General features: G+C 42.7%; 1 protein-coding gene across 2 annotated transcripts; it reads left to right on the top strand.

Annotated features, from left to right (window-relative positions):
* The first annotated feature begins 5,136 nt into the window (after nt 1-5,136).
* Nucleotides 5,137-8,957, top strand: LOC118384345 (epoxide hydrolase 3). 2 transcript variants are annotated; one of them, XM_052518520.1, is made up of 7 exons: nt 5,137-5,506; nt 6,166-6,251; nt 6,414-6,571; nt 6,935-7,059; nt 7,271-7,378; nt 7,679-7,827; nt 8,078-8,957. In XM_052518520.1, the coding sequence occupies exons 1-7, from the start codon at nt 5,261-5,263 to the stop codon at nt 8,358-8,360; spliced, it is 1,155 nt and encodes a 384-aa protein (XP_052374480.1). In that variant the 5' UTR covers nt 5,137-5,260; the 3' UTR covers nt 8,361-8,957. The 2 variants fall into 2 exon arrangements, with proteins under 2 accessions (XP_052374480.1, XP_052374481.1); XM_052518521.1 differs by having other exon boundaries at nt 5,470-5,594.
* The last annotated feature ends 5,285 nt before the right edge of the window (nt 8,958-14,242 follow it).

The raw sequence follows: 14,242 nt of genomic DNA on the forward strand, positions 1-14,242 counted from the left end.
CAAAGATCTCCGCCACGGCACAACCCAAGGGGGTGTGCCAACCCAGACAGGAAGATCACATCAGTGACTCACCCCTCCTAGGGACGGCATGAAAGAGCACCAGTAATCCAGTGACTCAGCCCCTGTAATAGGGTTAGAGGCTGAGAATCCCAGTGGAAAGAGGGGAACCGGCCAGGCAGAGACAGGACGGGCGGTTCGTTGCGCCAGAGCCTTTCCGTTCACCTTCACACTCCTGGGCCAGACTACACTCAATCATATGACCCACTGAAGATATGAGTCTTTAGTAAAGACTTAAAGGTTGAGACCGAGTTTGCATCTCTCACATGGGTAGGCAGACCATTCCATAAAAATGGAGCTCTATAGGAGAAAGCCCTGCCTCCAGCTGTTTGCTTAGAAATTCTATGGACAATTAGGAGGCCTGCGTCTTGTCACCGTAGCGTACGTGTATGTATGTACGGCGGGACCAAATCAGAGAGATAGGTAGGAGCAAGCCCACGTAATGCTTTGTAGGTTAGCAGTAAAACCTTGAAATCCTCCCTTGCCTCTACAGGAAGCCAGTGTAGGGAGGCTAGCACTGGAATAATATGATCAAATTGTTTGGTTCTCGTCAGGATTCTAGCAGCCGTATTTAGGACAAACTGAAGTTTATTTAGTGCTTTATCCGGGTAGCCGGAAAGTAGAGCATTGCAGTAGTCTAACCCCAGAGAAGTGACAAAAGCATGGATAAATTTTTCTGCATCATTTTTGGACAGAAAGTTTCTGATTTTTGCAATGTTACGTAGATGGGGAAAAAGCTGTCCTTGAAACAGTCTTGATATGTTCGTCAAAAGAGAGATCGGGGTCCAGAGTAACACTGAGGTCCTTCACAGTTTTTTTTTAGACGACTGTACAACCATTGAGTAATTGTCAGATTCAACAGAAGCTCTCTTTGTTTCTCGGGACCTAGAACAAGCATCTCTGTTTTGTCCGAGTTTAAAAGTAGAAAGTTTGCAGCCATCCACTTCCTTATGTCTGAAACACAGGCTTCTGGCAAGGGCAATTTTGGGGTTTCACCATGTTTCATTGAAATGTACAGCTGTGTGTCATCCGCATAGCAGTGAAAGTTAACATTATGTTTTCGAATTACATCCCCAAGGGGTAAAATATATAGTGAAAACAATAGTGGTCCTAAAACGGAACCTTGAGGAACACCGAAATTTACAGTTGATTTGTCAGAGGACAAACCATTCACAGAGACAAACTGATATCTTTCCGACAGATAAGATCTAAACCAGGCCAGAACTTCCGTGTAGACCAATTTGGGTTTCCAATCTCTCCAAAAGAATGTGGTGATCGATGGTATCAAAAGCAGCACTAAGGTCAAGGAGCACGAGGACAGATGCAGAGCCTCGGTCTGATGCCATTAAAAGGTTATTTACCACCTTCACAAGTGCAGTCTCTCTGCTATGATGGGGTCTAAAACCAGACTGAAGAATTTCATATACTTTGTTTGTCTTCGGAAGGCTTCCTGCGCAACAGCCTTTTTTATATTTTTGAGAGGGGAATGGAAGATTTGATTTAGGCCGATAGTTTTTTATATTTTCTGGGTCAAGGTTTGGCTTTTTCAAGAGAGGCTTTGTTACTGCCACTTTTAGTGAGTTTGGTACACATCCGGTGGATAGAGAGCTGTTTATTATGTTCAACATAGGAGGGCCAAGCACAGGAAGCAGCTCTTTCAGTAGTTTAGTTGGAATAGGGTCCAGTATGCAGCTTGAAGGTTTAGAGGCCATGATTATTTTCATCATTGTGTCAAGAGATTTAGTACTAAAACACTTTAGTGTCTCTCTTGATCCTAGGTCCTGGCAGAGTTGTGCAGACTCAGGACAACTGAGCTTTGAAGGAATACGCAGATTTAAAGAGGAGTCCGTAATTTGCTTTCTAATGATCATGATCTTTTCCTCAAAGAAGTTCATGAATTTATTACTGCTGAAGTGAAATCCATCCTCTCTTGGGGGATGCTGCTTTTTAGTTTGCTTTGCGACAGTATCAAAAATACATTTCGGATTGTTCTTATTTTCCTCAATTAAGTTGGAAAAATAGGATAATCGAGCAGCAGTAAGGGCTCTTCGATACTGCACGGTACTGTCTTTCCAAGCTTGTCGGAAGACTTCCAGTTTGGTGTGGCAACCTTTCCGTTCCAATTTTCAGGAAGCTTGCTTTCAGAGCTCGGTTCTTTTCTGTATACCAGGGAGCTAGTTTCTTATGAGAAATGTTTTTAGTTTTTAGGGGTGCCACTGCATCTAGGGTATTGTGCAAGGTTAAATTGAGTTCCTCAGTTAGGTGGTTAACTGATTTTTGTCCTCTGACGTCCTTGGGTAGGCAGATGGAATCTGGAAGGGCATCAAGGAATCTTTGTGTTGTCTGTGAATTTATAGCACGACTTTTGATGCTCCTTGGTTGGGATCTGAGCAGATTATTTGTTGCAATTGCAAACATAATAAAATGGTGGTCCGATAGTCCAGGATTATGAGGAAAAACTCTAAGATCCACAACATTTATTCCATGGGACAAAACTAGGTCCAGAGTATGACTGTGACAGTGAGTAGTTCCAGAGACATGTTGGACAAAACCCACTGAGTGGATGATGGCTCTGAAAGCCTTTTGGAGTGGGTCTGTGGACTTTTCCATGTGACTATTAAAGTCACCAGAATATTATCTGCTATGACTACAAGGTCCGATAGGAATTCAGGGAACTCAATGAGGAACTCTGTATATGGCCCAGGAGGCCTGTAAACAGTAGCTATAAAAAGTGATTGAGTAGGCTGCATAGATTTCATGACTAGAAGCTCAAAAGACGAAAACGCCATTTTTAAAAATTGTACATTTAAATTTGCTATAGTAAATGTTAGCAACACCTCCGCCTTTGTGGGATGCACGGGGGATATGGTCACTAGTGTAAACAGGTGAGGTCTCATTTAACACAGTAAATTCATCAGGCTTAAGCCATGATTCAGTCAGGCCAATCACATCAATATTATGATCAGTGATTAGTTAATTGACTATAATTGCCTTTGAAGTAAGGGATCTAACATTAAGTAGCCCTATTTTGAGATGTGAGGTATCACGATCTCTTTCAATAATGACAGGAATGGAGGTCTTTATCCTAGTGAGATTGCTAAGGCGAACGCCGCCATGTTTAGTTTTGCCCAACCCAGGTCGAGGCACAGACATGGTCTCAATGGGGATAGCTGAGCTGACTACACTGAGTGTGCTTGTGGCAGACTCCACTAAGCTGGCAGGCTGGCTAACAGCCTGCTCCCTGGCCTGCACCCGATTTCATTGTGGAGCTAGAGGAGTTTAGAGCCCTGTCTATGTTGGTAGATAAGATGAGAGCACCCCTCCAGCTAGGATGGAGTCCGTCACTCCTCAGCAGGCCAGGCCTGGTCCTGTTTGTGGGTGAGTCCCAGAAAGAGGGCCAATTATCTACAAATTCTATCTTTTGGGAGGGGCAGAAAACAGTTTTCAACCAGCAATTGAGTTGTGAGACTCTGCTGTAGAGCTCATCACTCCCCCTAACTGGGAGGGGGCCAGAGACAATTACTCGATGCCGACACAACTGATTTACACGCTGAAGCTATATTGCACTTGGTGACCTCTGACTGTTTCATCCTAACATTGTTGGTGCCGACGTGGATAACAATATCTCTATACTCTCTACACTCGCCAGTTAACTTTAACCAGCACCATCTTCAGATTAGCCTTAACGTCGGTAGCCCTGCCCCCAGGTAAACAGTGTATGATCACTGGATGATTTGTTTTAAGTCTAATACTGCGGGTAATGGAGTCGCCAATGACTAGGGTTTCCAATTTGTCGAGCTAATGGTGGGAAGCTTCGGCGTATCAGACCCCGTAACGGGAGGAGTAGAGACAAGAGAAGGCTCGGCCTCAGACTCCGACTCGCTGCTTTAATGGGGAAAACCGGTTGAAAGTTTCTGTCGGCTGAATGAGCCGACAGTAATAAGGTAATGGTAATAAGGGCTTTGGACTGGTTTGCTTTGTGAAGTCCTACATTTGGTTCTGTGATGTCGGGGATGGACTAGAGTACAATGTAGTACAGTACTGGTGCAATCTATCTGTAAAACTAGCCCATACTTTCTTAGGGGTATTAACTTTTGAGGGAGAGAGAGTGAAGCTTCCTCATTTGTAGCGTATGCGGTGCCTTCAGAAAGTATTCATAACAGGACAAAATGTAATTGCTTTGGCTCTTTTTTTGCAGTATTACTATAGTGCCTTATTGCAAACAGGATGCATGTTTTGGAATATTTTTAGGTGGCCTTTGAGAGGCTTTGTGGTTGAATCAGTTTCAAATTCACTGCTCAACTGATGGGACCTCACAGATAATTGTATGTGTGGGGTACAGAGATGAGGTTGTCATTAAAAAAAAAGTTAAACACAGTGAGTCCATGCAATTTATGTGACTGGTTAAGCATTTTGTTTTACTCCTGAACTTATTTAGGCTTGCTATCAGAAAGGGGATGAATACTTATTTACTGAAGAGATTTCAACTGTAATTTTTAATTCATTTCAAAGCATTTCCATTTTGACATTATTGGGTAGGCCAGTGACCCAAAATCCCAATATAATATTTTTTTTTGGTTAAAATTCAGTCTGTAACACAACAAATTTGTAAAGAGTCAAGGGGTGTGAATAATTTCTGGAGGTACTGAAATCGTTTTTATTGAGTATATTACACAAAATTGAGATTTGACTTAAGTCCAAAGTGTAGGAATACAGCTAAAATCAGTGACACAGACATACATGGTGGCTTTTACAGGACGATCGTGACACTGTGAACCAAGAGGTTGTGAGTTTTACTCCCAGGCGAGGACATGTTGAGTAATAAATCATGTGTAAATAACCATACACAATGTAATCATGTATGTCAAATAGCCTATTTACGTAGAAAACACTGGCTATTTCGTGACGTTCTGGGGACAACCTAATGACTGCAGGGCATCGTGAACATTTTAATCCATGTGAAACTTCAGGAGAAATATCACGTGAAGTGTTCCAAAAACATGGGGACATTGCACCTGTGAAATAATGTTTTTTTTTCTCCCCTGAGGGTATTGAAATGAGGCGGGACAGGTACGCTCTTTCCAATCCGCCAAATTGAAGAAACGGATGCGCCACTGGGGATTTCCCAACAGACACACAGCAGGTGCACTCACACACAGCCTGTTAAAACTTGCGGTCCAAAACTAGAATAAGGAGGCGAGCAATGAGCAATTCCGTGATCGTGGACCTTCTCCTGGTTCCGACCAGATTGTGTCTGTGGTTTCAGTCTGTGCTGTACTGGTTTCTTGTATATGGCACGGCTGGACTCACAGCCGGACTGGTTCTTACACGGATCGCATGGCGTGCACTGAAAGACCCCTACGGGACCTTCCATTGGACAGTCCGCAAGAAGCAGCCCGCATGTCTGCGTGATCCCACTCTGGGCAAACACGGCTACTTGTGGGGCAGGGTAAGAATAGATAGGAGTGAGAGAGAAAAACACCGCTATTATCGGCATAACATTTGCTATTTTTACATTTTATTGCAGTCAGCAATTGGTGAGTACTTAATGACTTCCCAAAACATATGGAAATCAAACATGTTTGGGTGGGATAGCGGGGTAAATAAAATATCAATGGGTCTTTCAAGTGAAATACAACATTAGGCTATCTGTTTATCTGTCTTGACAATTGCCCAGTTGACTAATGTGTGCAAGAGTTGAGGGGTTGTATCTAATTTTAGTTTAACCACCCACGCCACCTCCCTGTCTGCATCCCTAATGGAACTCAAACACGCGACTTTTGACCAGGACCCATTGCGCAACTCTTGACCAGAGCTCTATGAGCCCTGGTGAAAAGTAGTACACTATCTAGGGAATAGAGTGCCATATGGGATACACACCCCGTTTCAACCTTATCTATCTCCACTCTACTCTACTCTAATATTAGAAGCTGGAGGACCGACAACTATGTAAAAAAAGAACAGGGTCATTCTGCCAAACCCTTTCAAATTCCCAGAGTGATGGAAAGCACAGCAGCTGTTAACCCTTCAACTATCTCTCTGCCGTTTTCTCTCTTTCCATCTCCTCCTCACCTCTACCCCCCCCCATCTCCCTTTTTTTTATCACAGAGCTCTGGTTTGAGGTTCCATTATGTAACCAAGGGAGACAGCAGGAATCCTCTAATGCTCTTCCTTCATGGATTCCCAGAGAATTGGTAACATACACACACACACTCCTTTTTTATTACCGCATTATAAAGCATTATCACATCTCCTGTCATATTGTACATGTTTTACAAGGCATTATAACTATAACATAATACAATTATACCTGGCAGCTTTAAGTAAAGTAACAATCCTCTCTCCCGCCATCTCAGGTACTCGTGGCGCTACCAGCTGTGTGGGTTTAGTGGACAGTACCACACGGTGGCAATGGACCTGCGTGGCTGTGGCGACTCTGACGCACCCTCCCAGCTGGAGGACTACTCTCTGGAGAAACTCTGTCACGATATCAGGGACGCCATTGATGAACTAGGTACACTACACGTGTTAGCCCGTATGGTATACCGAGGCTATTTAACTGCTGGCCCTCGAGGGCTGAAGTTCTGCTGGTCTATCCTTCGAATTAGGGAACTGGGACAGGGACACCAGATGTGTGTGGTCTCTCCGCACAAGGAATGAACTATCAGCTAAAAAAGAAAACCAGCAGTATTTGAGGGCTGAAGGCCATTTGTTGAATTTCCCTGATATACAGCAGGCTATGTATGCAGACTTCACTGTCTACAACCCGAGGGAGAAATTAGTAATAAAATATCCTACATTACTAGAAAGGCTATAGAATTACAAGGAGTTGAATGGGCCTCAAAGGTTCAACAGTTTGTTTCTTCTGGGATTTCAGGCCACACCAGTTGTGTGTTGGTGGGCCATGACTGGGGTGGTATGCTGGCCTGGCACTTCACACTGGAGAGGCCTGATATGGTGCAGCGACTGGTCATCATGAACGCACCGCACCCTGCCTCTTGGCTAGGTAATGATGAGTGTTTACCTGTGTGTGTGTGTGTGTTCTATTACTTTCCCTTATGGGTACTGAACCGAACGATACCATATCTATGGACTTTAAAATAGGTTCAGTTCGATGCTCGATCAGTATAGTTTGGTTTTTATAGTTTGGTTTTCCAGAGAATAGAAGTATATTGGAAATGTCCTAGCTGGCTATGTGTAGTCTTTTCTCCACCTAGATGCAGTGTTGAGGAGACCCTCTGAGCTTCTGCGCTGTGGTCATGCCTGCTTCTTCCAGCTCCCTGCACTCCCAGAGTTCACTCTATCACTGGAGGACTTCAAGGTAGTGTCTAAGAAACTCACACCAGCATAGAGGCAGTTTCTCTTCTATGACTCGTATAGTTACATTCATACACACTATCGTGCTTTCATGGTGCAATGGAATAGTCCCAAAAGTACAAAACCCGCAAATCTGCCCCCCAGTTATGTACTTCCAAAGTATTTGAAAGAAAACTAATACTATTTGAGCCCAGGTCCTGTCCTCTCATTGCATGTAAAACTAAGTCCTCCACCCTGTTTTTTTTTCATGATTACAGGTCATAGTACCATGGTTTGTCCTCCTCTCCTGTGTTTTTGTGTCCAGTTGGTGCGTAGTCTGCTGTGTGGGGGTCGTGGTGGCATCAGGAACCGTGCCCGCAGGCTGACTGAAGCTCAGCTCGAGGGTTATCTCTACCGCCTGTCCCAACCTGGCGGGCTGACCGCACCCCTCAACTACTATCGCTCACTACTCAGGTCAGAAAGATAGCTAACCATCTCAATATCCTTTATGATAACACGTGGACTGTCAAATAGAATTTCAGTTCCCCCACCAACATACAGTATCTGATACTGAATCACCACCGTGGTGATTTTGTTCCTGCAATCACCACAAAAAATACTAAAGATGGACATGGAAATATAGAAAGAAAACAGCAAACCAGTAAAATACACAAGACCAATATGTTTTATAGAACTTTTTATTGTACATTTAATATGATTCCAGTAACGCCCTTTACAAGCACCAGGAAGTGGAGGTGCCGTGCCTGCTGATCTGGGGCGAGGCTGACAGCATCCTGGTAGAGGGGATGTCTGGGGGCACCAGGCCCTACGCCCGGGGGTCCGTCACCTTACACACCATCCCTGGGTGCAGCCACTGGGTACAGCAGGACCAGCCGGAGACGGTCAACCAGCTGCTGTGGGAGTTCCTTCTGGATAGGGAGAAGGACGTGGAGCGCTGCTCCTCACGGAGAGGTGCAGGCTGGGCCATCAAGTGGACCAGAGAGTAAATGGATGGTGGTCCTGCACTGCTGGGAATCAGGGTCGGGGCCAATTCCAGCCATTTCAGAGAGTAAACCAAATTCAAATTTTCCTCATTGCAAAGCATTGAAGAGAATTAGAATTGTTGTGTATTCCTGAAATGACTGGAATTGAAATATAATGGTCCCCAACCCTGCTGGGAATCACCACTATAACAGTTTCACACTACTGAGCCGAGCAAAGCGGGCCTGGTTACGCAATCCCCATTGTTGCTGGAACAGTGCTAGAAAAGAAAATATCTAAGCCAGCACAGTATGGTTTGGGTCAGCAGGATTGTGTAGAAAAGGTATTGTGGTTTTGTTGTCTTTTTTTGTTGTTCACAATTGTAATGTATTTTAGGCCTCTCTACTATTCTCACTGACTTCAGCCAGTTCATATTGATTCAGTGGCCCTGTCTCAACCTATTGCCATCATAACCGAATCATGTTACCATAACGATGTGGCCGTGTTACCAAAGCAAACCTAGTCACTGCCTAAGACCACTGGCTCCAGACACAATGTCCCGTACTGTATCAACTGTCTACATTTCCAAACCCATTGAAATAAATGAGATTCAATCATGTTGATCGGTTTCCAATTCTGTTTATTACTTTTGTCTGCCATGTATTTTTACCTGGTTTGATCCAGTCCATAGTGTTGTAGATGATTGGTGTAAAAGCATCTTTGTGGTCTGTAATCCACCTCTGCGTGACCTACCTTACCCACCTCTCCCTATACTCTACCTGTAACATACATATCAGCCATCTTCTTCCTCTGATTGGGGCGGCAGCGTAGCCTAGTGGTTAGAGCGTTGGACTAGTAACCGGAAGGTTGCGAGTTCAAACCCCCGAGCTGACATTCTGCCCCTGAACAGGCAGTTAACCCACTGTTGCCAGGCCATCATTGAAAATAAGAATATGTTCTTAACTGACTTGCCTGGTTAAATAAAGGTAAAAAAAATAAATAAAAAACATTGGACATAGAGGAAAACACACACCAATGGCCAACTGTGGGGAGTGTTGCATTACAAAGGCTAGTTGTGATGATGATGATAAGCCATCTAATATTGGGTCACTAAACTGGATGGGAGGTCACATGGGGGTATCCAGGAATGGACTGGGACCAGAAATTGGCCCAGGTGTTTACGCACATCCTCATGGCCCCCATTATTAATCAACTAAAGAGACATTTTCGCAAAACAACAACAATTTAAACAGGCCCACTGGCTAAAGATGGACGAGTCCATTTGCCTGATAGCCAGTCCATTTCTCAGGGTATCTGGCAGTTCTTACACAATGTGGAACCCCAAACCACATATAGAATATTAAAATCAAGTGCAATCCAAACCTTGATGTTCCATCCATTCTCAAGTTGATAATTGTAAACTGTAGGATCCGAGACTTTAATGGAGAATGTAGTGGGTACTAGGATTAAAACAGGTTAAAAAAAATATTATGCATTTGTAACAAATTAATGATGAAACAGATGAATGTCAATATATACATTTTATAATAACAAATTCAGAATGTTCTATTATTTAGAAATGGTAAATATGGCATAATCATCATTTACTGTCGTGCCTATATACAACAACCATTAAACTAGGTAGACACGGGTGAAAACCACTGAGGTATAATAAGAACCACTGCCGTGTAATACAAAGATTATGGATATACTGACAAGATGCATGTTTCTACGCCCGCAACAATGGACGTCGTTGACCGCAAAGCGGGACGGCGGGCTATCTAGCACCCTCTTATCCTTTATTTGGATTGGTGGATAGATCTCATTATTGTAATCCTTTTTTGAATATTCGATGAGGGTTGTTGACGTGACTGCATGTATTCAATGGAGAGCGATACTTTGCTGACTCGCCTCATAACATGCATAGCCATATCGATACAACTCCGATATAAAGAGTTTTTTTTTTCAAATTTCCGGGATATCACGTGTCCTACTTATCAGTACACGAGGAACAACTTAAGCATTACGTAACTTCTATTCGATCAAATAAACCTCACGTAGAAAATAAACTATTCATTTTTTTGTTGACTAAATTCGTCACTCATTGACCTTGCTTGGTGGGCAACAAAAACAAAAACGCCACCTGCTGGAGAAAGGTATTTCACCTGCTTTGGCAATGGAAACAAATGTTTCCCATCAATGCAGCCCTTAAATTGAAAGTGAATAGAATTTTCCACCGAGTTCGGCCTCTTCCTCTCTTGGTATAATAAGAACTGGAGACTGCGTTCAATATGTCTGACCGTTGTATTCAAAGACTGCGGTCCAAACACTTAAAAGAGATACCCTATCTCCTCAGCCCTCAAATTAAGTGGACACTTCTGATGATGTCTGACGAGTATACACTTGCAGGGCAATTGGCGAGGGAGGAAGGAATGTTTTCTGAAAGACGCTCGTCAGATTCCCATATCAATCAATGTGACACAATCCTTTTCCAAAGCGTCTGGTCTATATTTTAACATTAATAAATGTGCACTCATGGCTGTCAAAGATTGTGTGGCACTTTCATATTATGGTATTCCAGTGAAATAAGAACTTAAATATTTAGGCATCATCACTCAATGCCTAGGTTTACCTCCACTGTACCCGCACCCTACCATACGCATCTATGTTATGCTACCACGCCCAAAAATCTGCTCCTTTCATTCCGTCCCCAACGCACTAGACGGCCAGTTTTGATAGCCCTCCAAATACACCTCTGCTGTTTTCAAATCAGGATCTCAGCGATCACTGCCTCATTGCCTGCGTCCGTAATGGGTCCGCGGTCAAACGACCACCCCTCATCACTGTCAAACGCTCCCTAAAACACTTCAGCGAGCAGGCCTTTCTCACCGACCTGGCCCGGGTATCCTGGAAGGATATTGACCTCATCCTGTCAGAGGATGCCTGGTTGTTCTTTAAAAGGAATTTCCTCACCATCTTAAATAAGCATGCACCCTTTCAAAACATGTACATCTAAGAACAGATATAGCCCTTGGTTCACTCCAGACCTGTCTGCCCTTGACCAGCACAAAAACATCCTGTGGCGTACTGCACTAGCATTGAATAGTCCCCGCGATATGCAACTTTTCAGGGAAGTCGGGAACCAATACACACAGTCAGTTAGAAAAGCAAAGGCTAGCTTTTTCAAACAGAAATTTGCATCCTGCAGCTCTAACTCCAAAAAGTTATTGGACACTAAAGTCCATGGAGAATAAGAGCACCTCCTCCCAGCTGCCCACTGCACTGAGGCTAGGAAACACTGTCACCACCGATAAATCCACGATAATCGAGAATTTCAATAAGCATTTCTCTACGACTGGCCATGCTTTCCTCCTGGCTACCCCAACCCAGCCAACAGCTCAGCACCCCCCGCAGCTACTTTCCCAAGCCTCCCCAGCTTCTCCTTCACCCAAATCCAGATAGCTGTAAAACCTGGACTCGTACAAATCAGCTGGGCCAGACAATCTGGACCCTCTTTCTAAAATTATCCGCCGCCATTGTTGCAACCCTTATAAATAGTTTGTTCAACCTCTCTTTCGTTATGTCCGAGATTCCTAAAGATTGGAAAGTTGCCACAGTCATCCCCCTCTTCAAAAGGGGTGACACTCCAGATCCAAACTATTGCAGATCTATATCCATCCTGCCCTGCCTTTCCAAAGTCTTTGAAAGCCAAGTTAACAAACAGATCACTGACCTTCTGGCCCTCGCTACATATTCGTCGCCAGACCCACTGGCTCCAGGTCATCTATAAGTCTTTGCTATTTAATGCTCCACCTTATCTCAGCTCACTGGTCACCATAACAACCCCCAACCGTAGCACACGCTCCAGAAGGTATATCTCACTGGTCATCCCCAAAGCCAGCACCTCCTTTGGCCACCTTTCCTTCCAGTTCTCTGCTGTCAATGACTGGAACGAGTCGCAAAAATCACTGAAGTTGGAGACTTATCTCCCTCACTAACTTTAAGCATCAGCTATCTGAGCAGCTCACCGATCGCTGTAGCTGTACATAGCGCATCCAACTACCATATTATTTTTATTTACTTTTTTTTTGCTCTTTTGCACACCAGTATTTCTACTTGCACATCATCATATGCACATCTATCACTCCAGTGTTAATTTGCTATATTGTTATTACTTTGCTACTATGGCCTATTTATTGCCTTACCTCCTTACTCCATTTGCACACACTGTATATAGATGTTTCTATTGTTATTGGCTGTACTTTTGTTTATCCCATGTGTAACTCTGTGTTGTTTTGTCACACTGCTTTGCTTTCTTGGCCAGGTAAATGAGTAAATGAGAACTTGTTCTCAACTGGCCTAACTGGTTGAATAAAGGCGAAAAAAAAACATTACTGAGGATCAGAAGTCTAGAGGCATACTTAATTTTAACCCTCTTATTAAAAAAGCCCAGAAGAAGCTAAATCAATGGCTGCAGAGGGACTTATCTTTAAAAGGAAGAGTCCTAATAACCAAGGCTGAAGGTATCTCTAGACTAACATATGGCACTCTATCTTTATATCTTGAAGGTAAAATAACCAAGGCGATAGACCAGATGCTTTTCAACTTTCTGTGGAGAAACCGTACCCATTACATTAGGAAAACTGTTGTAATGAACACTTATGAGAAATGGAGGGCTGAATTTTCTGGACTTTACTACCTTGATACTTTTAAGATCAATTGAATAAAACAATTCCTAATAAGACCCACTTCTATGTGAAATGTTATTCCTCGTGTCTTCTCTACTTCTCTACTTTTGGTGGCCTTAACTTCATGTTAATTTGCAATTATAATATTGACCAAGTTCCAGTGAAACTCTGCTTTTAGAAGCATAATTTTTCTCCACACAGATATATATGGAATAATCGGGATATATTGTATAAAATACTTCTTTGTTTTTAGAATATTGGTTCTGAAATAATATCTTATTGGTGAGTCAACTCTTAAAAAAAAAACCTTATTTATAAGGAATTGTTATCACTTTACAAGGTCCCTGTAAGACCTAAAGATTTTGCAATTGTTTTAGATGCCATTCCCTCAGGTGTTGCTATGTTATTCAGGAACATGTCAAGACCCGACCCTCAGAGCCTACCTTCTATTGACCCTGTTGACTCATCAGTAGGAAAGATTTGTTTCTCTTTTGGTCCATTCAACAACCGATCAATGCAAACCTTGTTTCAGCAGGATGTTGTATCTATATCTTATGTCATGCCTTATTGGAACAGTTTTATTGATAATATCTGTTGAAAAAATGTTGGATGTTGCCACACACATATCTACTTGGTAACAAAATTAAGGAACTTTCCTTTAAAATTATTCATAAATATGATCCTGCCAACATGAAGAAGTTTATGAAAAACAAACTCAAATTGTACCAGAAACGTTGCATCTTTTTTTTGGCATTTTATTCATGTCGCAAGATCAATAGATTTATAATTGAACACATTTATGAAGATTTTACACTATTGTGGAGAGATCTACTGCTTGGATTCTTTACCTACGATAGAAATAAGTTTAAACAATTTTATGTCATTAATGTCATTATTATTTTTGCCAAATTCCACATTCACATATGCAAATTTAAAAACAAAAAACCACATTTTCTTACCTTAAAATATAGTTCGATTTATTTTTTTAAGACAAAAAGCTGTTACACTTAGAATTCTATGTATGTCCCTTAAGGTCCTGACATTGTACCCCCGAGCACAATTGTCTGTTGTAAATTATTGTAATGAAACAGCAGGGAGCAGGTTTCGAACCCTCGACCTTCGAGCCCGAGGTCCAGCGCGCTATCGACTGTGCCGCAAAAGCATGCTCGTGCGGTAGAGTAGATTATAAACCAAGGATCGTTACATTATTTATATATACA

The sequence above is a fragment of the Oncorhynchus keta genome, chromosome 5 (genome assembly GCF_023373465.1).
Source record: "Oncorhynchus keta strain PuntledgeMale-10-30-2019 chromosome 5, Oket_V2, whole genome shotgun sequence".
NCBI classification, from domain to species: Eukaryota; Metazoa; Chordata; class Actinopteri; order Salmoniformes; family Salmonidae; genus Oncorhynchus; species Oncorhynchus keta.